Consider the following 23,899-nt stretch of genomic DNA (forward strand, 5'->3'; position numbering starts at 1 on the left):
TCTCAAAGATAAAGCATTAATGTCGAGAATCTAGGATAAAGAGTTTTTCTCGGTTCAGAGCTTCAAGTTGACTCATGGATATGAGGTAATGAAGCCGAGTGATGGCGTCTGCAACAGGTTAACAAGCCGAGGACCCAACATCGGGAGAAATCAAGGCGAGTGCGGGGTCGATACTCGGCGGCGACAAGCGAGACCGGATGCCCCGAGTCTATTCTCCAGTCTTCAACCATTATAAGAGCTCAATATTTTTAATTCTTGTAAGTAGTAGGTAAATCTGCAAGTCTACTATTTCGATATTGCCACTCTTGACCATGGCAACGCCCTTTTCCGTCTCTGGCAAGACTGCCATAATCACAGGTGCCGGCTCAGGTAAGTTGGACTAAGTACCTTCAGCTCGCATCACTAACAACTCGAAGGTATCAACCTCGCCTTTGCTGAGATACTACTCTCTCGAAACTGCAACGTCGTATTGGCAGATCTCTCTCTGAGACCCGAAGCAAAAGCTCTGTTGGCCAAGTATGAAGACAAGACTTCGTCTCCGAGGGCTGTTTTTGTGGAAACGGATGTGACGTCCTGGCCGGCTTTGACGCGCATGTTTGAAGTTGCTCTACGTGAGTTTGGTGACTTTGACATTGTCTGTCCCGGAGCAGGCGTCTACGAACCAAACTGGTCCAACTTCTGGCACCCTCCAGGATCACCCGAAAGTAAAGACGACATTGACAGCGGTCACTATGCTCTTCTTGACATTAACCTCACACACCCTATTCGAGCCACTCAGTTGGCTATAGCACACTGGCTGCACCCTCGCACTCCCTCCAACTCCAAATTCCCTACCCCTGCTACAGCCTCAACCGGGAACCCAAAGCGGGTAATTCACATATCCTCGATAGCAGGCCAAATCCCCGTATTCCGAGCCCCCATCTACGGTGTCTCCAAGTTTGGCATCACAGGTCTCGTGCGGTGTCTCGCAAACCTCGAAACAACCGGTATCCGCGTCACCGCCGTCGCACCGGGCGTCGTGCGCACACCTCTCTGGACAGAACATCCCGAGAAGTTGGAATTTGTGGATGAGACACGGGATGGATGGGTTACGCCTCAAGAGGTAGCCGAAGCCATGTTTAGCTGTGTCGAGAGTCCCGAGCATGTTGGAGGGACAATTCTTGAGGTTGGAAAGGATAATACGCGACAGGTGGGAGTTTACAATGATCCTGGTCCGGATCTGAAGGATCCGAGCAAGGGATTTACTACGAGTAACGCCGAGCAGGGAGACGCAAGTGTTTGGGGTTGGCTTGGGAACAAGGAGATTTGGGGTTCTAAGCTGTAGGCTAGAAATGGACTGCCAGTTGTGCAGAGATCTTCATCGGATGTATCATTCCTATGCCGGCTTGCTTTTGGTGTGAACGCATCTAGAAACCCGCATCTTGGGCTGTCAAGCAAGACTCTTATTTGCTGCAACAATTGTGATATCTATCACAAGCCGTGTTATCGACTGCATCTGCATACGCGGATTACCTACATGGGCAATCCCAAAGAGTCAAATGACCATCTCGGCATTGTTTCCCCTCTGCAAAGTGGACGCCACCTGAACATCATTACACCGAGTTGCAGGTGTATGCCCCACGCGCTATGGGGGGCCTCAACCGCGCCAATTAGTTGCAGGTTACGCAATTGGTTTCGTGGTACATTGTACCGAGTCCTCGCTTCGGCTTGTTGGCCGCTAGAGTTGCGTCTACAGTGGCGTTTGAGGTCCAGCCCTCGGCTTGACTGCCATTTTGGGGTTTGGGTGAGTCGTCGACGCAAGACAATTGAATATGATTTTCGGTGAGGATGGGCGTCAAGCTAGATCAAAGAGAAGGAAGATACTTTGTAATAGTAGTATAAAGAATGAATAGTCTCGCATTGCTGTCAGACGGTCTATCCACAATCCCCGCGAAATTCCTTCCCAGGTCTGCCTCACGCCAACATTACCATCACCATGGATCAACCCGACGTTCTCATCATTGGCGCTGGCATGTCCGGTATTGGGCTCGCCGTCCAGCTAATCCGTCAGCACGAAACTCGAAACTTTGAAATCATCGAAAAAGATGCCGAGATTGGCGGTACCTGGCGGGTTAATTCCTACCCTGGCTGCGGATGCGATGTGAGTATAACAACACCGCCAGACATCAAGCGTGCTAATGGTTGACAACTAGGTCCCCTCTCACTTCTTCTCATACTCTTTTGCTCTCAACCCCGACTGGTCCCAGGCATATGCGATGCAGCCCGAGATTCACTCATACTTTAAGGATGTTACGGCTCAGTATGAGATTGAGAAGCACGTTCGGTTCAACTCAACTGTTCAGTCTGCTCGTTGGGATGAGGCCTCTGGAACATGGGACGTTATATGTCTGGATGCAAAGACCGGCAAAATCACCACCCGGCACTCCAAAGTCCTCGTTTCGGCCGTGGGTGCCCTGTCCATCCCTAAGCCATGCACTATTCCCGGTGCATCAGGCTTTGCTGGTCGCATTTTTCATACTGCTCAGTGGGATCACTCGTTCGACTGGAAGGGAAAAGAGGTGGTCATGATCGGTAAGTTTACCCGTCACGCCCTTAAAGCAGCTCGACAACTTATAATGCGATAGGGAACGGTTGCAGCGCAACCCAGGCCCTCCCAGTCATGACTGCTGGAGATGGAGCTGTTAAAAAGGCGACGCAGTTCGCCAGACAGGCACACTGGGTTGCGGAACGCCCAAACCCGAAACATTCAGCCTTGTTCAAGTTCATTATGAGATGGATTCCCCTTGCGATGCGCCTTCACCGCGCAAGACTTTACTGGCAGAATGAACGCAACTTTCATGGTTTCAAAGTCGTCGAGGGACTCGGAATGCGAAATCAGTGGGAGAAAGAGACTACTGACTACATACGAAGAACAGCGCCGGCCAAGTACCACGAGTTTCTGGTTCCCAAGACTGAGGTTGGATGCAAGCGAAGAGTGAACGACACGGATTACCTCGTCTGCCTGCATCGTGAAAATGTCGACTTGGTCTATGATGATCCGATAGAAGCCATCGAAACAACAGGAGTGCGCACAAAATCAGGCCGACTAGTCAATGCCGATGCCATCATCCTCGCCCATGGATTCGAGACTCAAACACCCCTGTTCCCCATGAAGATATTTGGGAAGGACGGTCTTACTGTTAATGAACATGTAAGTACTTTCGACAAGCAGACAAAGTGGAGGCTAATACATTTAAAGTGGGATCAAGTCAGTGAGGGTGCAGCTTCGTCTTACTTTGGAACCTGCTTATCCAACTTTCCCAACTTTTTCATCATGATGGGCCCCAACACTCTCAGCGGGCACCTTTCTGTCATTTACACCTCCGAGTGTCAGATTAACTTTACTTTGAGAGCCATTCGACCCATCCTGAAGAACCAAGCCGGCATTGTCGAAGTCACAGCAGACGCCGAGACGAGGGACATTGACGAGGTCCAAGAAAAGGCAAAGAAGTTGGTTTGGGCCACGGGATGCACATCTTGGTTCATCGAGACGAAATCTAATAGAAACACCATCATGTTTCCGGATTGGCAATTCAAGTTTTGGTGGAGGAGCCTTTTTGTGCCGTCAGGCGACTTTGAATACCGAAAGCTCGTTCAAAAGCCTCGTGAGGCGGAAACAAGGACATCAGGCCGTGGATTGCTGGTCATTGCTGCTGCTACCCTTGCTGTTGGCGTTGGGTCTATTTATCTTGAGGTTCTAAAGTGGTATGAATAGCTCAGGGCTGTGTATCAAGACAATTATGGCGAGAGCCATTTCCGATGGCTGTTCATTTTCTTCAACTGAATCCAATTTGGGCCCAGTCGTGGTGGTGCTTGATAAGTTACCAAGCTTAAAAGGTGCTACTTGCTAGCATTGGCATGTATTAAGAATACGAATTAACGAAATAAAAGAGGCCTTTCTCAGAAGCCTCAACTACTTCTTTAAATTAGAACCAGGAATTTGTCCTAAATCACCAATGAAGCGTACCGTAGAACCCACGTTTCACCAGGACGCCAACCTGCCAAGCATGCTGGGGACCTGTCATGGTAGCATCTTGATTGGCCCATCACCTGTCGAGCAAGCCCCAATCACCCCGGGCTGAACCTCCTTGAGCTCTTGCCTTGCCTCAAGATGACTTTTCATCTCAAACAACAGCCGAAAGAGTTGCTTTTTCCAACAGAGGCGATCTCCTATGCTGGCATCTTCTGTCTGACAGCGAAGCATTAGGAACGCCCCCTGCTGCCACGGTTGCGACCTTCGAGCCCGCATCGTCAACTTTCGCTATACCTATTGGCATCGCACCAGCAAGAATGGCGATCCGGTCGGCGCGGTTGAACACCGCTAACCTAGGAGGCCGGTTCTGGGATACCATCCGCGAGAATTGGTATCTGGGCTTCACTTCCTTTGGAGGACCCCCCGTTCACTTCAAGATCGTGAGTAGCCTACCACTCCTCTACGCAACCAAACATGACTGCCAAGATCAATGCTCTTGAAATCAGTATTAACCATGATGCATGTTAGTTCAATGACAAATTCGTCACCAAGTTATCATGGATCGACCAACAGATGGTGAGAACCACCCGCATTCATTTAATGGTTGTTTGCTCACCTCCTCAGTACCAAGAGCTCTTCAGCGTCTGTCAAGCTTTCTCGGGGCCTGGCAGCACAAAGATGCACTACTGCATCAATCTAATCCATGACGGCTTTCTACCAGCACTTCTAGGCTTTCTGATTTGGAGGTATGTCGTGTTTTGTCCACACCGCAGTGAAGCTAACAAGGTAGTCTTCCCGGTGCTCTTGGCATGTATGGACTCTCCATCGGGGTCTCTAATATCGGCGAGTCCCTCCCACGAGCTGTCTATGCTCTTCTTTCCGGTCTCAACGCTGCTACTGTCGGCATTATCGTTCTTGCAGCGGTTCAGCTATCAGAAAAGGCCGCCACTGACACCATGACGCGGATTTTGGTCTTCCTAGGCGCCGCAGCAGGGTTGATGTATAATGCGCTCTGGTATTTCCCTTTGCTCATGTTCGTGGCGGGCTTGGCGACTGTTGTCCACGACTTCCGCTGGCTCCACAGGGCTGTCAAAGCTATCGCTACGATGTTCAAGAGGGAGGCCAGGCATTCGTCAGAGGACGCTGTTGAGATGCAGATTCAGCAGGAAGCTGCTGCGAGAAGTGCTGCTCAGCCAAGTCATGGACGCGAAACTCTTCCGGTTACGGAGCAGGACGCCTCGACAACTGAAGACGAGCCTCGAGTTGTACCTCAAGAGAGACGTCTCAACATCGGCTGGAAGTTTGGACTATCTCTTATCGTCCTCTTCCTAATCTCTTTCGTGGTGATCATGGTCCTCCGTGGAACATTGCCGAATAAGCCACTCTTATACAGCCTCTTCTCCAACATGTACCTAGCAGGTACTATCATTTTCGGAGGAGGGCCAGTGGTGATTCCCCTCCTCCGTGAATACATCGTCGCCGAGAATTGGGTCAGCCCTCGAGACTTTCTCATCGGTCTCGCCCTCATTCAAGCTTTTCCAGGGCCCAATTTCAACTTTGCGATATATCTCGGGAGTCTCACCGCTATCAACGGCGGCTTCAACTCTGCCGCCGGCGCCGTCCTCGGGTTTCTGGGTATATTTGTCCCTGGGTTGATTACGGTTCATGGAACAATGGGCGTCTGGGGTGCGATACGTGGATGGAGATGGGTCAAGTCGTCACTACGAGGAGTCAACGCCGCTGCTGTTGGTCTCATCTACACAGCAGTATATCGTCTTTGGCAGATCGGATACATCGATCAAGGGTTTCAGCAGGGCACCAGTTTAGCTGTGGAGCCTTGGTGGGTTGTTGTGACAGCTACGAGTTATGTGGGCGGCTATTGGTTTCGGATCAGTCCGCCAGTGGCCATTGTCACAGGAGCTCTCATGGGTCTCATTTGGTATGGTGTTGTGTCTAGTTGACCATCTTGTCGCCAGTATGCGATGTAGTTCCGACTTGGGGGAAGTGTTTGGGTGTTCTTTGCAGCAGCTGGTTCATGTGCAATTCTATCATTATTATCTGAAATGATGGCAAGAATATGCAATTCTATCTCCACCGGAAAATCAGTGGTTTTGGACATGATAGCAGATTGATTGAATGTTGGAACCCATCGCCAAGTAACCCAATGCAGACATGTTTGAGACAGGCCACTGTCAGCCAGCCAACGAAAAAGACTTGCAGGGGCTTGAATCCTGCTTGGCGAGATGCACGTGAGTTGCGGGGTGAGATGTCACTTGGATCCCACTTGAGCTGATGTCGTTGTCACCTTTCACCAACAACCACCAACAATCATGGCCCTCGACGACCTTGCCCCAGAGCTTCTGCTGCTTATACTATGTCAAATCGACACTCCTAAAGATCTGCATTCATTCATTTCCGCATCTCCACCTTGCTATCGCCTCTTTGAGGGCTCTCAGGAACATGTCATATCATCCGTCTTGAGAAACGCCTTTACTATTGAAAACATTCACCACGCCGTGGCTGCGCTCTTACTGCCTGCTGCTCATAAAATACCACGGCCGAGCAACACACAAATCACAGCTGCATTAGATCGATACTTTGATGGTGACACTCTGGACCTTCCCGAGGACAAAGCATCCCTGGTTGCCCTCTGCCGTTTATATCATCGTGTCAATCAATACACAGACGATTACTTTCAACACTCTCTATATATCTTAGGATATGTCCCAAACTGCAGCGCCGACTTCTATCCTTCCATTAGAGAACGGACCAGGTTCTATCGTGGGTTCCTACGGCTCGAACTCTTCTGTCGCGCCTTCTACGATAGAGCGTACCCCGATGAACCTGAGCCCGGCAACTCGAAACAAATTCAGTTCGACGATTTCGTTTCCCGTTTGGAACCTTGGGAAGTGGAGGAGATAAGCTGCGCTCTGTGTTATCTTGTCTTTGTTGTCGAAGGAGTTGTCGATGCCGTGGAAGACAGCCTGTACCAGGCTTTGTTAACCAACACCGCAACGCACATTATGCCACCCGGCGAGGTCCCCCCGAAAGAACTTACAAACACAGACATACCAGATGGAGGCTACTTGATCCGCTGCGATAGCCTCGACAGGGAGGGTTTGGAGTTATTCTCAGAGAGGGGAAAGTATCTCGCGCCCGAACGGATCATTTCTCTCGCAGCGCTCGGCCTCGAATTCATCCACCACCTTGCCAAGTCTAATAACGACAAGAGGTACTTGATAGTTCAGAGAAGAGCAAAGCGTGGCCTGTTTCTACCCGACACTCTAGACGCAGCACCAAGTACCGATTCCGAAATCAAGACACCAGACAAGTTCAACAACATTGGAGTGGATCGGCCAAACCTAGGCTGGTTCTGGTTCAAGGCTAGAGAGCAACATATCTACTCGGGCTGGCACCCGACGTATGACAACTGGCGGCTTCGAGAAAGGGCTTTTGTCTTTTGGGATCCAAGGAGGATACGGAACCTGAAGGGGCTATATGCACAGTTTCCAAATGCCAGAAAGGGACGTGTTGATGGTGTTTATGCTCGTTGGAGTAGGGAGAGTCTGGAAGAGCGCGTGTCTGACATGTGGATACCAAAGATAGTCGTGAACGAGATCCTTCATGGGTCTGGCGAACTTGCTCCAGATGGAGAAGACTATTGATGGAGACGGATCGTGCTGGTACCTTGGCCTACAGAGGTAGAGGTAGTTATACAGAATACTTGATAGTACTCGATAGGAACAGGTACCATCACCAATCACAGAACAGAAGCAGGTATTCAAGAAATCGCCATCCTTGTGGTATTCATTTTTGCTAACTAACTAATGCGTAAAGAGAAACAGAAACTGTCAATTTAGACGCCAATTGTATCCATTCAAAATCTTGACATTTTACAGTGCGGCCAAAGACTTAATCACCGCCGCATTTTACAGTCGGGGGATGGTCTTGGTGGCGCAGCAAGAGGAGGGAGCAGCCTCCTCCTTGGAGCCAAAGGCATCCTTGGACGCGGCGTCGACGCAGAGGGCGGAGGGGGGAACCCACAGGCCCGGGTTCTTCTGGTAGAAGTTGGCGGCGCGGAGCATGACGCTCACGGGCTCGGCAGGCATGATGGGGAAGTCCTCGGTTCGGGGGAAGTGGGTGAGGCCGAACTGGATGTAGCAGACAATGTCGGTGTTTTCGATCGACTCGTCGCGGGCTACCCAGTCGAGGATGGTTCTGTTGTGAGGGTGGTTCTCCTCGCCGGTGGACTGGCACACGTAGTCGCCAGCGGGGAACAGCTCGTAGTCCTTGTAGGGGACGACCCAGAGACTCTTGCGGGCAAAGGCGGCGCGGGAGTGGACGACGCTACCGGGCTTGGCTAGCAGACCGGGGCAGTTGTTGTTGAGAATCTTGTAGGCCACGGGTTTCTTGGCCGAGGGGTTGATGCTGTTGGGGTTGGTGATGGCCCAAGAGCGGCTGGTCTCGTGGCAATAGTTGACAGCAGCCTCCTTGGAAGTTCGGAGGGGCGTGTTCTTGCAGTAGAAGCCGTTTCCGTAGGGGTTCTCGGGGGATCCGACGGGCGCCTCGGAGGGCATGGCATCGTTCTGGACGATCGAGTTGTTGGGACCGTCAATCTCGGGGTCGACTCGGAGGGAGAAGATGTGCTGGTGGTTGTGGGCGTTGATGGTGGGAGCAACCTCGGTGCCGTAGGGGGCGGCAACCTCGGTGGGATGCATGCAGTAGGTGTTGAGCATGCCCGTCAGCTTGATCTCGAGCTTGTAGGTGCCGTCGAGGGTGAAGGTGTGGTAGAAGCCGTACTCGTAGTTGGCGGCAGTGATGATTTGCGAAATGATGAGCTTGCGGTCGCGGGCAGAGATGACGGTGCCGTCACGGTAGTCAGTGTGCTTGTACAGGAGACCGTTGTCCTCCTCGTGAATGCAGATGGCATTCTTGATGACGGCGGGATCACCCTCGCCAGTAGCCATGACGGCGTCAAGGTAGTGGATAGCACCCTTGCAATCACATCCCAGCTTAAGCGAGTTAGTCATCAGACCGGTGCCATACTCACCGACGTCGAAGGCATGCTTCTTGTGGTGAGGAGGCTCGGGGTTACCGTAGGGAACCACCATCTCGACGACGCTGATGCGGTTGAACAGGGTGCGCTCTCGCTGCTCGTGCTGATCCTCCATGCGGACGTCAGACAGAACAATACCCTCGCGGTAGTTGAAGCCAATGTGCATCTTGTATCCGGCCCACGAGATCTCGTTGCCGCGCATGCGGAAGGACACGCCCTGGGGCTGGGTGATGTTGATGGGCTTGAGGGTACCGTCGATGTAGTTGTCGCCGATGAACTCGGGCATGTAGTTGTGAGAGGTGAGGGGCACCTTGGTGCGCTCTCCGTTGACGTAGCGAACGTCGACGGTAAGGACTTCTTCCTTCTCGGTATCGACGACGACGGAGAAGTCGAGGGGGTGAGCGTACTGGTTATCGTTGGGAGAGGCTCGGTAGTAGGCGAGACCCTGCTGCAGACGGCGCTCAAAGCCCCATCGGTTGTCGACGCCAATGGCCCAAGCATCGAGGAAGACCTTGGACATGTCGTCGATGCCAATGTCCTTGCAGGCCTTGATGACACGAGGGTCGGCACGAGCAACACGCTCGCAGACGTCAAGATCCTCGAGAGTCAGAGTGGGACCGACCTCTGAGACGGCGTTCCACTCCTCGACCTTGGACTCGGCAATGTTGGCGACAACCTCGGAGACCTTGCTAGTACCCTTCTCGATCACGATGGCGAAAGCGCGACGGGCAGGTCGCGGGCCAGTTCGGGCGCGAAAGGCGGCATATTCAGCCTTCTTAGGCTCACGGAGGGTGAGGCAGTTGAACTTGAGAGACTTGGGGCTGGCATAGTCACGGATGATCTTTGCCGCAGCGCGAATCTCTTCAATCGATAGCGGATCTAACAATTGTAAGTAAAAGATCAGTCAATTGACAGAGTCAAACTCACCGAGAGGATGCGAATTCTGAGAATTGGACAGATCGGGAGCGGCGTCGTTGGGCTCTTCCCGAAAGATGGTGTAGCCGGCAATAGAAGAGGTGTCTGCAATCATGGTGGGGGTTGTCGGGGCTGAGCGACTGTGCCATACGGTGGTTGATAAAGGTGTTGTAGTAGGGGTGGTGTCCAAGGGGCGATGCCTGGAGACGCTGTTTGTTGGTGTTGTAAAGTTGTTTGAACGTGCTTTGCTTGACTTGCTTGCTTTGAGGCTCTTCTCTCAAGTCGAGGACGATGCCTTCTTATAGACGAAGCAAAGACAAACCGTCGGACTCTACCGGTGGCGTCCTCCGTGACACCGCTCCGCAGCGGACGGCCTCACAAGGGACGGGAGACTCCACCCGGTGATGCTTACGGGCGGAGAGAGCGTTAAACAGAAGCAAAAACGCTGACTCGCCATTGGTGCTACGAGCCGCGAAACGAAGCTCTTCCAAGAACTGCAGTTGAATTGCATGTTTGGGAGCCTCGTTCTTCCCGACTGCCGCGCGCCCTGCCTTATCCCGGCAGTTAACCTACAGCCGCGAGAACTCCTCTTTCTACGCTATCCGAGGAAGGGCAAAGGATGGCAGAATTCGATATGGAAGAGATCCACTTGTTTCCTGATTGTCTTTATCGCCCTGTGTCCCAGTGACACTCGCGGTGGCTGGAGCTCCAACCAGTGACAGCCACTCAGCACTTTCTCTCTCCCAGCACGAATTGTCCAGACTCTCCTCTCGCTCTGCAAAGCTTCCTACAGGACCAAGCTCGAATCTCTTTGTCACGGCAACCAATCACGTATCCTTGCCACTCTCCCCCCTCGGCCAACCAACAAATCACCATACCGTATACGGCAGTTGATTCTCAGTTTTGAACCCTTGACACGCGCTTAACCGCTTCCGGGCAACGTTTTGCATTTTTTTTGGTCGATAAGGAGCCCCGAGATAACCGACAGGTGATCGCTTCCGCCGATGTCGCCTGGGCGGACACGAGGCCCTCAATGACGAATTTCCATTTGCTCTGTGCCCGCTACTTTACGTTGTAACAAATTACAAGAGGCGCACACACCGGCCCGGGATGGTCTTCACCTGGGAATACCCCGTGGGGAAAAGGCGAGACTTCAATGTGTGGTGAGACCCCCCTCCCCCTTCACCTCATCACGTAATGGAATCGTCCTCAGCTCAGTGTCCGATGCGATTCATCACAGTTCCCCATGGGGCATCGGCTCGGGTTCCCCGCAGCCGGGGTTCGGGGGGGCTGGCGATGGCGTCGAGGAATGTCAAGACTTCTAGATCTTGGAGAAACGGGCGCGTCTCGAACCTCTATTTTACAGAGCCTCTCTACTGTACCGACAGCACGGTCGGGGACATGAACTCGCCTGTACCTTGACCTTATCTGTGCCGCTAGATAACTGTCAGGGCTCGGGGGACTGGGGTCGAGATAACAGCCTAAACCAGGAAAACCTGCCAGACAGAGCCTAACCTCAAAGTGCGCCCACTTGGTCCAGGTTTTTTTGCCCTCTCAGTGTGTGTGTTACACAGCCCGTTGTACGTACTGCCAGGTACTCCGTACAGTACTATCACTGCTTATTGGGGTCCGTCCGTCACACGATGCCAGACAAATCGAAACCTCTTTCCCCCAAAGATAGTCTCCTGACGAGACTTGGTCCGTACGCACCCTGAGGAATTTTGTCTATAAACACCGCGTCGCATCACCCTCCATTTCGTGTCCAGACGCCACAAATCCCATCTTCTTCAAAGTCCCATATCAGTCTTTGTCTCCAATTCCCCCTCAAGGCTGCCCGTCGCCTTCCCCCTACGTCATTTCCCCTTGCCATCTCGACCAGGTCATTGTCAGACGCGGCCATGACCACCGACGTCGAGACAAACTCTGCGCTCAAGCGCGTGGACACGAGCAACCAGGCCATCGCAGATGCCGAGGACCTCGCTTGTTTCGGCCATGAGCAGGCCCTCACCCGCAAGTTCAGCATTTGGAGTATGCTTGCGCTGGCCTTCTCCGTCCTGGGTACTTGGTCCACCTTTGCTCAGGGTCTGTCCAGCGGCTTGACGAGCGGCGGCCCCGTGGCTATCCTCTGGGGTCTCGTTCTTGTCTTTGCCTGCAATCTGTGTGTTGCTGTCTCTCTTGGTGAGATGTGCAGTAGCATGCCGACAGCTCTGGGCCAGGCATATTGGATCTCGCGCCTCTGGCCAACATCCTCCGGACGATTCTGCTCTTACCTATGCGCCTGGATTAATACCTTTGGATGGGTGACCCTGTCTGCGTCTCAAATCGCGTTCATGACCGAGTTCATGTTGAGTATGAAGGTGCTCTTCAAGCCTGACTGGTCTGGGGCGAGCACCGGCTGGGTCCTCTTCCTTGTCTACGTCGGTACAACATTCGCAATGACCCTCTTCAACGTTGTTGCTTGCCGAAAAGACATTGTCCTTCCCATGTTCAACAACTTTGTCGGTATCTCCTTCGGAGGACTCTTCTTCGTCATCAGCCTAGCGCTCCTCATCTCCGTCGGAACCAAAGATAACCTCGAATTCAAACCCGCCGACTTTGTCTTTGGCACTTGGATCAACCAGACCGGCTGGCCCGATGGTGTCACCTGGTTCATCGGTCTCGTCCAGGCCGCCTATGGTCTGACTGCCTTTGACGCCGCCATCCACCTTGTCGAAGAGATTCCCTCGCCTCGAACCAATATCCCGCGCGTCATCTGGCTTTCCGTGGTTATTGGTGCCATTACTGGTTTCATCTTCATGGTTGTTTGTCTCTTCTGCATCCAGGGAATGGACGTTGTGCTGGACCCATCGACTGGCCTGCCTTTCATGGACTTGCTCAAGGAGACGGTTGGTCTTCAGGGAGGAGCTGTTCTCCTGGCTCTCTTCATCATGAACGGAATGGGACAGGGAGTTGGCATCGTCACCACGGCTTCTCGTCTGACTTGGGGTTTTGCTCGTGATGGTGGTATTCCCTGGAGCAACTACTTTGCCCGAGTTGACGAGACCTGGAAGGTTCCCGTCCGCGCTCTGTGGCTTCAGGGTGCCGTCATGGCTTTGATTGGAATTCTCTACACCTTCGCTTCGACTGTACTGGAGGCCATTCTTAGCGTCAGCACTATTGCCCTCACAGTCTCGTACGGCATGCCTATCCTGACTCTTCTCCTCGTCGGCCGAGACAAGCTTCCTCCTGGACAGTTCTCCCTCGGACGATTCGGCTCCGTCATCAACTGGATTTCAGTTGTCTACTGCGCCGTCACGACCGTCTTCTTCTTCTTCCCGAGCGACCCGAACCCGTCCGGCGCCGACATGAACTACGCCATCGCCGTCTTCGGCATCATGCTGATCGTGACGCTCGTCTTCTGGGTCATCAAGGGACGCATCACATACATGGAGACAGAAGAGGCCCAAGGCAACGTCATCTACGCCCAGCAGGCCGAGCGAGCCAACTACGTGGACCGCACCAAGGAGCAGAAGGAGACGGACCGGCAGCCCAAGACTGGAGTTTCCTGACTGGGGTTTGGGTTTACCTTCCTTTCATGTACAGAGACTGGTAATTCTTCACGTAAATTAGTGTTGTTGGATGGACGACAGTTGGATGTTAGTCTACGATGGATGTCTCATCTCTCACAATACAATAGCTCGTTCTTTACTCACACTGTGCTTTTTTGGCCTATCTTGTTGCCCCATTGGGAATGGTTTAATCGTGACTGCACCTTAGACCGTGTCGTGCATGTCACCGTTGAGAGCAAGGGTTCGTCCCTTTTTATCAATCTCCATTAAACTCCCTAGCAAGGGTCCAACGGTTCCAGGCATCTGTAACATTATTACGTAGCAAAGGGAGATCTGCATCTCGAAATCATGCAGAATAGCTGCCAGATCTGGAATCGACATCGTAGCGCGCTCGTCCGGCCCGGGATGGGGGGGCGGCCCTGGTGTACCCACACCGGCCCGGGGTAACCATGCCGAGGCCCCGATCGTCAAAGCGTATCTCTGCGCCGAGAACCTGGGGGGCAAAAAAGAAAGGAAAGGGCGAGTTCCCCGCACGGGTAACACGGGTGGGATGCAAGATAAAGGATGGGGGTCGCTACATGTTCACGCATGATGTAAACGAGGCTCTGAGGGATGACTGATTAGGTTGGCCGAAGGGGTTCACAGTCGCCACTTTCGAGTATCGGTTAGGGTTTCTCAGTAATGAGATTGTTCATTCCTGTAGGTACATCAAGGCTTAGAATGCTGACGAGGTCGCCTCGGCTGGTTGGAAGATTTGCCAGGGCAGCTGAAGGTGAATGATTCGATAAACCACCTGACCGAGCAACCCGCCAAGGTCGTTCTGCGACCAATACGCCACACGACAGGAAACCACCCCTTGGCGAAGAGCTCAGCCATGTTCACGCCTTTGTTGCGACATGCCGGAAACTCAGCCTGTCCTTGTCAAAATCAACACCACGGTGCCAAAGTCCAACATATGAGCTCATCTATTTACCAGAGGCACCAAGTGCAAAATCACGCATTAGAACTAAGAAGGGAGCCCTCAAAATCAATACTCTCAACCAGCAGTGGCGAAATCTCCGGGTAGACCCTTCACAATACCCCATCAAGGCCTTAAGCCTGGATTTGAGAAGAGCTCTATCATACCCACAAAGAGGATAGGATCCGACTTCTCAAAACCACATCAAAGCCTTAGGACTAGATTTGTCTAAGCATTCCGACCAGAAATCCTCTCGAAAACACGTTTTGGAACCCCGAGGCCGATGCTCCAGGCTGTCTCATGATCCGCCCCCGAGAGGACAGTACTGGAATATGATATGACATCTTTCGCCTCCTCAGCGTTCCAACACTTTTCAAACCATTCAGGGCCTTGAGCAGCAGCATCTCCAACCATGTGATCCTTCTCAGCGAAAAAGACATCCATAGTAAGGGGCTTGGTAGTTGTCCTCTTGAGTGCCTCGACCAGTTTTGGCTTCAAATCGTCATAGTCTCTCCAGTCACCCCAGCCGTCAACCTCCTTGATCTTTTGCATGAGAAAGATTGACTCGTGAGACATGCCACGGATGTTCTCGGAGTGTATCAACTTGAATTGTTTCTGCGCTAGTGACTCCTCGAATTTGGCGTCTGGATCACCGCTTGCATCCGGTTGACTGCTTTTGGTCAAGTTGACAAAAGTCTGGCTGAAGCCGGTCGAGGTGGAAATAACCGGAAGCAGAGTGCTGTTGACAAAGCCAATCACCTTGTCTGTGTGTGCCATCACACTGTTCGGTATGGCCTGAGTCAAGGTCATGGACAGAACGTGAGAGTGGGAGGGCAAGATCCAGGGTGCGGCGATGGCAAAATATGGGCGATCCGGATGCAGAATCTCGGGATGGTGCAGTAGCATGTCAAATGCGTAGACAGTTCCCCCGCTGTGACAGGCGACTGAAACGTGCTTGATCCCGAGATGCTTGAGTAGCGCCAATATCATCTCTGCAGCAGCGTCAGTAACTACTGTGACATGAATATCCGATCTGGATCCGCATTGCATCTTCCAGCTCGATGGATGTACTTACCTCGACTTATGCTGGCGCGCTTCTCCAACGCAACCTCAGCAGTCCCGCCAAATCCCGGCCGGTCCAGACTTATGAAGCGGACCTTGTGCCGTTTCGCCAAGTCATCTTTAGTAATATGGAGCAGGCGGGAACCCATGAGCGGAGGAAAGAATAGTAGAACATTCTCCTCTTCAGGGTTGGCATCGTTGCGATATCCAAAGTCGACGTACTTGACTTGAAGAGTCATCTGATTTTCACCTTCTGAGGGGTTGACGGGAAACATGAAGCTGTGATGGAAGCGCGGGTCTTGTAGAAACCCGTCAATAGACGGGGATTCAGCTGTCTGTGCCATGGAAATTCAGTTCAAAGATATCTCTATGCTAAGAAAGGATGCTGCTTAGGCTTGGCGCGTGGTTTTGACAAGTGATGATGTTGCTGTAGGGTATTTATTCCGACCACGGCCAAGGGCAGCCTGGAGTTCGGAACTCGGAGATGTGTATGGAGTGAGCAAGCACATGGGATAATTTCACATGGCCCACATGAGCAAGGTATGGATTGGTTGACACGGTACCGTGACGCGTCGAAGGATGATGGCTTGTGCGTATATCCGTGTCAGCACCGGAACTACAAAGCGCGTCTAACTCCTCTCAAAGCCTGCAACTTTACTAGTAAATCTACATAGGAAAGAGCAAAATAATACCAAAATTTTCTTGAGGAAGGAAATATAACCCTATGATTCTTCTAGCATTTCTTACATCTTTACCGCCATCCTTAGATATGCTTATTCCTTGATCTTGCTCATTCACGAGAGTAGAGAGACGATGGACTGACGCTCAATTTGCACTCCTCAACAACGAAAGGCGTTAGCCCAACAACGCCACAGCTCGGTCTTTCTGAACCAAAATTAAACTGCCCCGCTTCTACTACCAATCTTCTACCCTAGCTTCCAAAAACACCGAGGGCATATCATGTGCTCCTCCATCCATTACAGCAGCTTCAGCAAAGGCAACATCTCCGGCTTGTTCTCATACCCCAGAACACGTTTCAGATTTGCCTTTGCCTTTATGTTAAACAACCCCTTTGCCGGCGCCTTTTCAATGAGGAACATGACCATGTCCTTGTTGCCATGTATCATGGCCTCCTCAACCGCGTTCCGCACACTCTCCTTGTTTTTCCCAGCGCCTTTATCTAAAAGGAGCTGGGCCATCTGCACGTCTCCCGTACTTGCAGGAACAGCTAGAGCTCCGTCGAGTCGCACGCCTAGACTGAGAAAGTATTCGACCATGCAGTCGTAGCCGCTCTCGAGAGCTTCTGCCATGGGTTGCGGTCCGATACTGAACTTGAGCTGCACGAGCCTCTTGACGATGGGCAAGGATCCATCCCGGATTGCTCTGTACATCCTCTTTGTTCCCCAGCGTCCAAAGTCATCTCCTGACCCATAGTAGTCCCAATATGGAACCTCACCTGCCTGGCAATTCGCTGTCATGATTGGATAGAGCAGATCGAAAACCTCGAGGAAGGTGGTAGTGTTGAAAAAATCGCGAAAAATCTTGACCGCGTACTCCTTCCGCGTGTCGTCGTAGAATCCATAGTCCCGCGGCCTGACAGCCGGACACACAGTAAAAGGCGGATCGGCTTCTATCGCCAGATGCATATACTCCATGTTGCACATGCGGTCGGCTTCCCGAAACATCTCGGCCCTACAGAGGAGGAGCTCGGAAGGAAAGTCCTCTAAGCTCTTTATCAGAGCGGTAAGGCATTCGTTTCTTCTCAGCCGCATGGCGACCAAGATTGGGGATCCAAACGTGAACCGGGCAGCGTCTTCTTTTTTCGACGGCTTGCGGCCGAAACTCTCGGTGCTATAGTTTGCGTAGGTTGGGTGACAGTTGAAAGGTGCCGGACGGTAATGGCCTTTGTGCCTTTCAAGGGGAGCGTGGTGTGTGCAGGTGACTTTGCTGCCCGCGTCGAGTCTATCATGAAGAAAAGCGATTTCATTCAGATAGACTGCGACTGCGAGTAATGCATCTCGAAACAGCCCACAGCTCTCGTCCAGCACCAACACAGGAACACTGGGCTTACCACATGTCCGAAGTCCAAGGTAGAAATTCAGAGGCTCGCTGAATTCGCCCTGGAACGCTGCAAACTGGGAGATTTGACGCACAAGATTCTCCAGCTCGTCCTCATTCTTCATGCTCCAATCCGGCCGGTCTCCCCGTGCCCTTTCTTCTTCCCTCCATTCCAGGATGCGTTCAGCAATCGCCTTGAGCCAGAGATGTTCAGTACTTGGCTCGAGTGTCAGGACCTTGTTCATGACTCTGGCAGTGAGATAGTCGACCCAAAACTTGTTCCTTCGCTTTCCCTCGGGCAGATGCCAGCATCGGCGTAATATTCCCGACTCGTGGATGGCTTTCATGGCCATGAGAGAAAAGTCGCGGCTGACAAGACGAAGTCGAAACGCGTCTCTTACTGAGATGTCTGCCATGCTGTGGGAGATGATTTGCTGCCATATTTCGACCGGGAGGGCTGGTGGCCTGACCAAGGCCTTATGAGGTGAATTCTCCGCGCTGGCCCCATGGAAAATTTCCATGGTGTCTTGGCAACTGGGCGTTCCCCAGGGAAGCTTGAGGAGTACCATGATGATGGAAGCGGTATAAGGGGCGCTGGATGAAGTCTCTAGCGACTGTCTTCTCGTGTTGTTTCTCGTGTTGTATTTGTACTTGTAACCAGCGCAGTTGTTGGTAAAAATGAGTCAGTCGGTATGACCACCTGCCTACCTCATCCAACAATTGGTTATAATCCTTGCTTCGGGTATTTCCCCTTTGTGACGAAGGTCTTGGCATCTACAGACACAAGGCAGAAGATGGCAGAGCTTAATGCTATGAGCTTATTCAATAATAAGTCAGTCAGGATAGAAAGGTTATCATTTGGGCTGGGCTCAGTAAGAGTCTGATGTTACAGGATTATCCTAGACTGTTCTTACAGACGGAGTGAAATGCTAGTACAGTACTTTAGAGTTGAGGTGTGATCGTGGCGCTGAGCTGTGGCTCTTGGAATGTGGCGCCAGTTAAAGACAACAAGCCACATTCTCCCGCGTTCTCATTCCGCCACTTGAGCCTGACAAAAATATGGAAGCTGACCCCGTGGCCAAAGTTCGCGAATTGGGTTTGTTTTCTTTTGTCGCCAATTGACCCCACTCCACCAAGCTCTTGCTGTTTTATCTCCGCTCGCTTCCTCCATCCCTGCCCAGGTGAATGCTGCTTGTACCTCGTTAACAGCCAAGAATCCAAGAGAGCTGACCTGCATCTAGAAGCCCGCGATAATCATTTCTTCCTCCTGATGCCGCAAGCGCCATGGAATGCCTCGGTATGAGCAGCGAGTCACTGATGCTCGCTATCCAACTCCTGCTCGAAGATGTGGAGCTGTGCGAGAAATCGAAAAAGGGCAAAGAACGTGAGGACGAGATGCTCGACTGCGACGTCGCTTTGCAATCGTGCCGCGATGAACTGGAAGAGATGGCTACGACGGCTACACAGGCTTCTGATCAAGCCCTGTGCCTCAGTATCGCGGAGGCTGTTGAGTTGGATGCTGCTCTCATTGCAGAGCTAATGGCCCAGGAGGAACAAGCTGCCCGAGACCGTCAGTTTGCGTTGCGCCTGTCCATCAACTCCAGTGCGACACCTTCACCAGCCAGTTCGCAGACCAACAGCGCCGAACCACCAATCAATGACCTTGACGATTCTTTGATTGAGAGATTCAGGCTAATGAACCGTTTTGTGCCGGACTACGCCGAATCTTCAAGCTCAGCGTCGTCTCGTGAGCAGCCCGAAACTGGAGAGTGCATCGCCTGCACCGACCGCTTTTCATCTTCTGCTCTTTTTTCGCTCACCATGCTCCCATGAGTACTGCCATGAGTGCCTCGTTGGCCTCGTTCAGGCGTCTCTCCGGGATGAGTCCCTTTTCCCTCCGCGATGCTGCCGGCGAGACATTCCCATCGAAGCCGGCCCGTGGTTCTCTCCCACCCTTGTTGGCGCGTTGCAGGCCAGGAAACTCGAACTCGACACACCCAACCGCATCTACTGCAGTGAGCCATCGTGCTCAGCGTTTGTGCCGCCGGAATTCATCAAAGACGAGGTGGCGCGATGCCCCAAATGCAGTCAAACAACTTGTGCCCAGTGCAAGGGACCGTCTCATGAAGGCATTTGTCCTAATGACGACGCGTCCAAAGAGGTTCTGACACTTGCGAATAAGAAGGGTTGGCAGCGGTGTTACGCCTGCCATAGAGTTGTTGAGTTGAACCGTGGATGTAATCACATCAGTGAGTTGCCACCTTTCCTGCCCTACTTTCAATCCACGCTAACGGGAGTATTAGCTTGTAAGTGTAAGGCTGAGTTTTGCTACGCCTGCGGCAAGCAATGGAGGACTTGCACGTGCCCGCGATGGCACGAGCAGCATCTTATCGATCGGCCGAATGTACCTGCAAACGAAAACGTCGGCGTGGACTTGGGGCTGCGTCAGCTTCATATTGAGCAACAGCAAAGGAGGCGGCAGTTGGCAGAGAACGGTGAATGTCGCCACGAGAGTTGGGAAAGGCAGCCTGGCCCTTGCCGATGTCACGAGTGCTCCATGATGCTCCGGAATTACATCTACCAGTGCCTCGATTGCTTCATGGCGGTCTGTGGTCAATGTAGGTATAACCGCCTTTGAGGGTGTTGGAGAAGACGTCACGATGGGTCGGGATGGAACACGGCGTTGGAGATATGTGCTCAGGTTTCATGTGCAGAGCAGGATGGTTTCGGATTTGATGGATATAGATGGTAGATGATACGGGTCACCCCATTGGTCTCTAGAGGGACAGGAGCTGTACGGACCTCACAGCCTAGTGTATAAACAACGAACTTGTTTTCCCTTAAGGAACTCACACTCCTGCCTGAACCCTTCGTGTGTTCAACTCAACCCTTCACTGCAAGATATGCTCGATCTGGTCAAGAACTTTCCTTGCAGCCTTGATGATTGTCAGACAGAGCGGTATTTCATCCACAGACGTACAGGCTGACTGGTAGGTGGGTGGGCAGTCCGGGGCTAGTGGTCGTCGATGCCAGTCCGTCTGTCGTTCCTCCAGTCGCTTGATGAAATGCATGAAGCACTTTTCGCGATGGCCTTCGACACCACATATCTCGGCTTTGACCGCGTTGTGCATTAGACTCTTCCACTGATCGGGCGACACCTCGACGAGGATGGCGGCTGGGTTTGTTCCAACCTTGGACTGATCCAAGTAGGAAAGGGGGCCCTCGAAGTTACCAAGACTGACCAGCAGAGATTCTCCTTTTTCTATGGCTGCCTGAGCCTTTGAATCGATGGTTCTGACGAACCTGACGTATGATTCAGCAATGCAGACACAGAGTATGCCGAGGATGGTTGCGTTTTGGAGAACAGAGGAGAATCGGAGGGGACATTTCGCGCAGTCGAGCACATCCATCGCCGTTTCTACCGTATTACGAAAGAAGGCTAGATCATTTGGTACGACCAGCTCGGCGTCGGATCCTAGTCGATTAAGGAGGAGGTAGAGGATGGACAGGCATGCGCAGGGCTGGATACACTCCGAGTGATTGAGCGTGCCGAGTGGTAGCGTAGGCATCGATCCGGAACATTCTTGTGGCTGAGCACTGTACACAAACAATAAGCATAAGTATCGATTGTCAATAACTGGGACGATAGCTTACTGCATGTAGTTCTCAAAGTCAGCTAGAAATGGCGGAACACCATGGTGAGCGGTCGACACCGCCGACAAGTTTTCCGATCCGTTATCCTGACTGCCTGGGGTCTCATGAGCGCTACTCGGAGGTTCTGACACCGGCTCACTGATGTCTTGGCTCAGATCCAGTAACGATTCCGGAGACGGGGCCAGTTCGATCGCACGACGTCGGCGAGACCTTCCATCTCGGCGAAGCGCCGACTGCTGTCGGGTTCTGGGTCTTCCTGCTGCCTTCTGGATGGAATACGAGCACTCGCGGCTCTTGGAGAAGCACTTGGAGCAGACGGGATGCTCGCCGGTGCAGCGGATTTTTCTTGCCCCTAGACAAACAGACCCAGGCATGAGTTTCGTGTTTAGAATAGGATAGATGGGGCAACTTACTACAAGGCTCACATGATAGACGAGCTCTGGAAGCGTCGCTTGCTGGGGAACTCCTCGTGGAAACGGTCCGTGAATGCATTTTGTTGTGAATTGGTCCGTACTAATGATGGGGAAGAGAAGGAAATGGTCCGGATTAGGATGCGGGTAGCCTGTCGTATTAATGGTCCGAAAGAATTGGTCCGCGCCGGATGATTTCGACCAAGCCACTTCGGTTGTTGTTTTTGAGTCCGAGAAGGTTTCCGCGAGTCCCTTGACCGCTTTCTTTTTTTATCAACGTGGGAAAATGCACGATTTCATAGCAAAACATTGATCAATAGCTATGGTATGCTCCAACCGTCGTCTTGACTACCTATCTCATGAATCATAATCAACTCTTGACATAACTCGCTGCATTTTGGTACACCATGATACTCTAGACAAACACTACTTTCTGCTTTGATCATCCGCTCACCAAGATCTGGAACACATAGTTCAAACTGCAACTGACTTGCATGCTCCAAAGTCTTCGAGAGCCTTCAAAATTCGAGCCAGGCCTTCCTTTAGCGCTTTCTCGCCTACAGTAAAGGTGATCCGGAACCAGCCAAGCTCTTCACTCTCGTACAAGCTACCAGGGGCGATTATCACTCTGTGTTGACCGCAGAGCTCCATAAGCTTGTATTCAATGGCTTCGTAGTGTAAACTGCGAGATAGTACAGAAGCTGCATCTTGGCTGGGTGAGCATGACTGAAAAAGGTGACGAGGGTCGACCCAGAGGAACAGCCTGGCATTCCTGAAGTTGCATTAGTTGAACGAATAGAAACACAATTTCTCATCATGGGGTGTGGTATTGCGCCTGAACTTAATAGGATAGAATCTGATATTATTCTGCTTCAGAAACGAGGTAATTGTGCGATAATTGGCCGTTATGAACCTCGTCTTTCTCTGCATTACGTGTCGTGTCTACGTCCTGCCTTTGAGCATGGCTTCCCAAACATCTTGAAGAATATGAGGCGACTAAAAGAATGGACTATAGATGTGTCAGTACTACCGCTTTGATGAGTGCTGTCTAACAATATCCCTAATACTCGATATCGCACCTAAAAGACCCTTGTTCTTGAGTAGATGCACCCTAATCTTAGACTATTGGTACAAAAGTATTTACTTGCTCTATACAACACGTGTAAGTGTGTCGGATTTAGGATCTAGTGCATGTAAAGGGTAAGTGTGGAAATAAATGGTGTCGGGTTTGCCATGGCTGGGTTATTAAACACCGACTTGGCATAGATCTCGTCCGAGATGAAGTGCAGATTGTGCTTTGAGCAAAATGATGCAAACTCCTGGAGTGTCTCGGGAGGTTGATTTTCTAGGTTAGTAGCCGAAGATAGGATTAAAAGATAGAGAGGTTACAGACGTAGCATCTTCCTAGTGGATTATGTGGACTGTAAGAATATTGTGTTAGCTCAAAGAGTCTGCCTTAGCAAGCCTCGATAAGACTCACTTCGATATCATCAAGGCACGGATATTGGTTCCTTCTTGCGTCGCTTTCTCAAAGGCAGATTGGAGTGCCTTGCGATTCATGTCTGGGCGAAAGACATCATCAAGTCCATTGTAGCCGCCAATATCATGGTAAGTGACGCCCACTACACGTGCATTGCTACGATGCAAAATGTCAATGTTGAAGCCATTGTAGAAGGGCCGTGGAATGATTTCCCTCGTCACAAATTGACTATGTTATGGCATCAACGGCGCTCGTCAGCCCTGGCATGATGAAGATGTCTTCGAGTGTGATGGGCTCCCGAGAGCGAAACTCGTCTGTGAGGAATTCGGCCGTGGCATTTCGGAGGCGCCATGAGCCCCGGGGCCCGGTACTGTAGGTGAGATGGTTCGACGGCAGAACAGACAACTACTACTGTCAACAAGAGAGCAGGGGCATGAGGTTGAGGTGGACTAACCTGCTTTGTGATAGAGTCGGCTACTTCGACATGTAGGAGATTGTTCTCGGCTAGGCAGAGAAGAATTCTTGGCAGCTCATGTTAGCACAGGTATATGGGGGGCCTCCATCGACTTACACATCGTCTGGGTTATTCGGTGACCGCGGATTTGCCATAGCATCTTCGCGTGGGCCCCAGACATCTCTATATGTATAGTTAAAAGCTCCCCTGTTGGACAAGTGATGTTTCTCTATTGCTTCCCGAACGCGATCTGCCGAATCGGCTTGGTTGTGGACGGCAAGGTTGACATGGT

General features: G+C 51.9%; 10 protein-coding genes across 10 annotated transcripts; 5 read left to right on the top strand and 5 right to left on the bottom strand.

Moving 5' to 3' along the window:
* Positions 1 to 311: 311 nt before the first annotated feature.
* On the top strand, positions 312 to 1,324 carry NCS54_00203300 (Hypothetical protein; the record flags this gene model as incomplete). The annotated part of the gene is made up of 2 exons (XM_053147640.1): positions 312 to 369; positions 417 to 1,324. 2 exons carry the CDS (start codon positions 312 to 314, stop codon positions 1,322 to 1,324), a joined length of 966 nt encoding a protein of 321 aa, XP_053003615.1.
* Positions 1,325 to 1,948: 624 nt separating this feature from the next.
* NCS54_00203400 (Hypothetical protein) lies at positions 1,949 to 3,754 on the top strand (the record flags this gene model as incomplete). The annotated part of the gene is made up of 4 exons (XM_053147641.1): positions 1,949 to 2,140; positions 2,193 to 2,571; positions 2,625 to 3,190; positions 3,239 to 3,754. 4 exons carry the CDS (start codon positions 1,949 to 1,951, stop codon positions 3,752 to 3,754), a joined length of 1,653 nt encoding a protein of 550 aa, XP_053003616.1.
* A 575-nt stretch (positions 3,755 to 4,329) lies between these two features.
* Positions 4,330 to 5,973, top strand: NCS54_00203500 (Hypothetical protein; the record flags this gene model as incomplete). Its single annotated transcript, XM_053147642.1, has 4 exons — positions 4,330 to 4,452; positions 4,541 to 4,588; positions 4,637 to 4,758; positions 4,803 to 5,973. The coding sequence occupies 4 exons, from the start codon at positions 4,330 to 4,332 to the stop codon at positions 5,971 to 5,973; spliced, it is 1,464 nt and encodes a 487-aa protein (XP_053003617.1).
* Positions 5,974 to 7,941: 1,968 nt separating this feature from the next.
* Positions 7,942 to 10,233, bottom strand: NCS54_00203600 (Amine oxidase; the record flags this gene model as incomplete). The annotated part of the gene is made up of 2 exons (XM_053147643.1): positions 9,996 to 10,233; positions 7,942 to 9,947 (listed from the first exon to the last, which is right to left on the bottom strand). Exons 1-2 carry the CDS (start codon positions 10,096 to 10,098, stop codon positions 7,942 to 7,944), a joined length of 2,109 nt encoding a protein of 702 aa, XP_053003618.1. The 5' UTR covers positions 10,099 to 10,233.
* A 1,648-nt stretch (positions 10,234 to 11,881) lies between these two features.
* On the top strand, positions 11,882 to 13,531 carry NCS54_00203700 (Hypothetical protein; the record flags this gene model as incomplete). Its single annotated transcript, XM_053147644.1, has 1 exon — positions 11,882 to 13,531. The coding sequence occupies one exon, from the start codon at positions 11,882 to 11,884 to the stop codon at positions 13,529 to 13,531; it is 1,650 nt and encodes a 549-aa protein (XP_053003619.1).
* Positions 13,532 to 14,717: 1,186 nt separating this feature from the next.
* NCS54_00203800 (Hypothetical protein) lies at positions 14,718 to 15,895 on the bottom strand (the record flags this gene model as incomplete). The annotated part of the gene is made up of 2 exons (XM_053147645.1): positions 14,718 to 15,481; positions 15,565 to 15,895. The coding sequence occupies 2 exons, from the start codon at positions 15,893 to 15,895 to the stop codon at positions 14,718 to 14,720; spliced, it is 1,095 nt and encodes a 364-aa protein (XP_053003620.1).
* Positions 15,896 to 16,528: 633 nt separating this feature from the next.
* NCS54_00203900 (Hypothetical protein) lies at positions 16,529 to 18,178 on the bottom strand (the record flags this gene model as incomplete). The annotated part of the gene is made up of 1 exon (XM_053147646.1): positions 16,529 to 18,178. The coding sequence occupies one exon, from the start codon at positions 18,176 to 18,178 to the stop codon at positions 16,529 to 16,531; it is 1,650 nt and encodes a 549-aa protein (XP_053003621.1).
* A 715-nt stretch (positions 18,179 to 18,893) lies between these two features.
* On the top strand, positions 18,894 to 19,442 carry NCS54_00204000 (Hypothetical protein; the record flags this gene model as incomplete). The annotated part of the gene is made up of 1 exon (XM_053147647.1): positions 18,894 to 19,442. One exon carries the CDS (start codon positions 18,894 to 18,896, stop codon positions 19,440 to 19,442), a length of 549 nt encoding a protein of 182 aa, XP_053003622.1.
* Positions 19,443 to 20,500: 1,058 nt separating this feature from the next.
* Positions 20,501 to 21,764, bottom strand: NCS54_00204100 (Zn(2)-C6 fungal-type domain-containing protein; the record flags this gene model as incomplete). The annotated part of the gene is made up of 3 exons (XM_053147648.1): positions 21,677 to 21,764; positions 21,264 to 21,615; positions 20,501 to 21,206 (listed from the first exon to the last, which is right to left on the bottom strand). Exons 1-3 carry the CDS (start codon positions 21,753 to 21,755, stop codon positions 20,501 to 20,503), a joined length of 1,137 nt encoding a protein of 378 aa, XP_053003623.1. The 5' UTR covers positions 21,756 to 21,764.
* A 1,278-nt stretch (positions 21,765 to 23,042) lies between these two features.
* NCS54_00204200 (Aminotran-1-2 domain-containing protein) lies at positions 23,043 to 23,420 on the bottom strand (the record flags this gene model as incomplete). The annotated part of the gene is made up of 3 exons (XM_053147649.1): positions 23,043 to 23,094; positions 23,154 to 23,309; positions 23,383 to 23,420. The coding sequence occupies 3 exons, from the start codon at positions 23,418 to 23,420 to the stop codon at positions 23,043 to 23,045; spliced, it is 246 nt and encodes an 81-aa protein (XP_053003624.1).
* Positions 23,421 to 23,899: the final 479 nt, after the last annotated feature.

Source organism: Fusarium falciforme, chromosome 2 (assembly GCF_026873545.1).
Source record: "Fusarium falciforme chromosome 2, complete sequence".
Lineage (NCBI taxonomy): Eukaryota > Fungi > Ascomycota > Sordariomycetes > Hypocreales > Nectriaceae > Fusarium > Fusarium falciforme.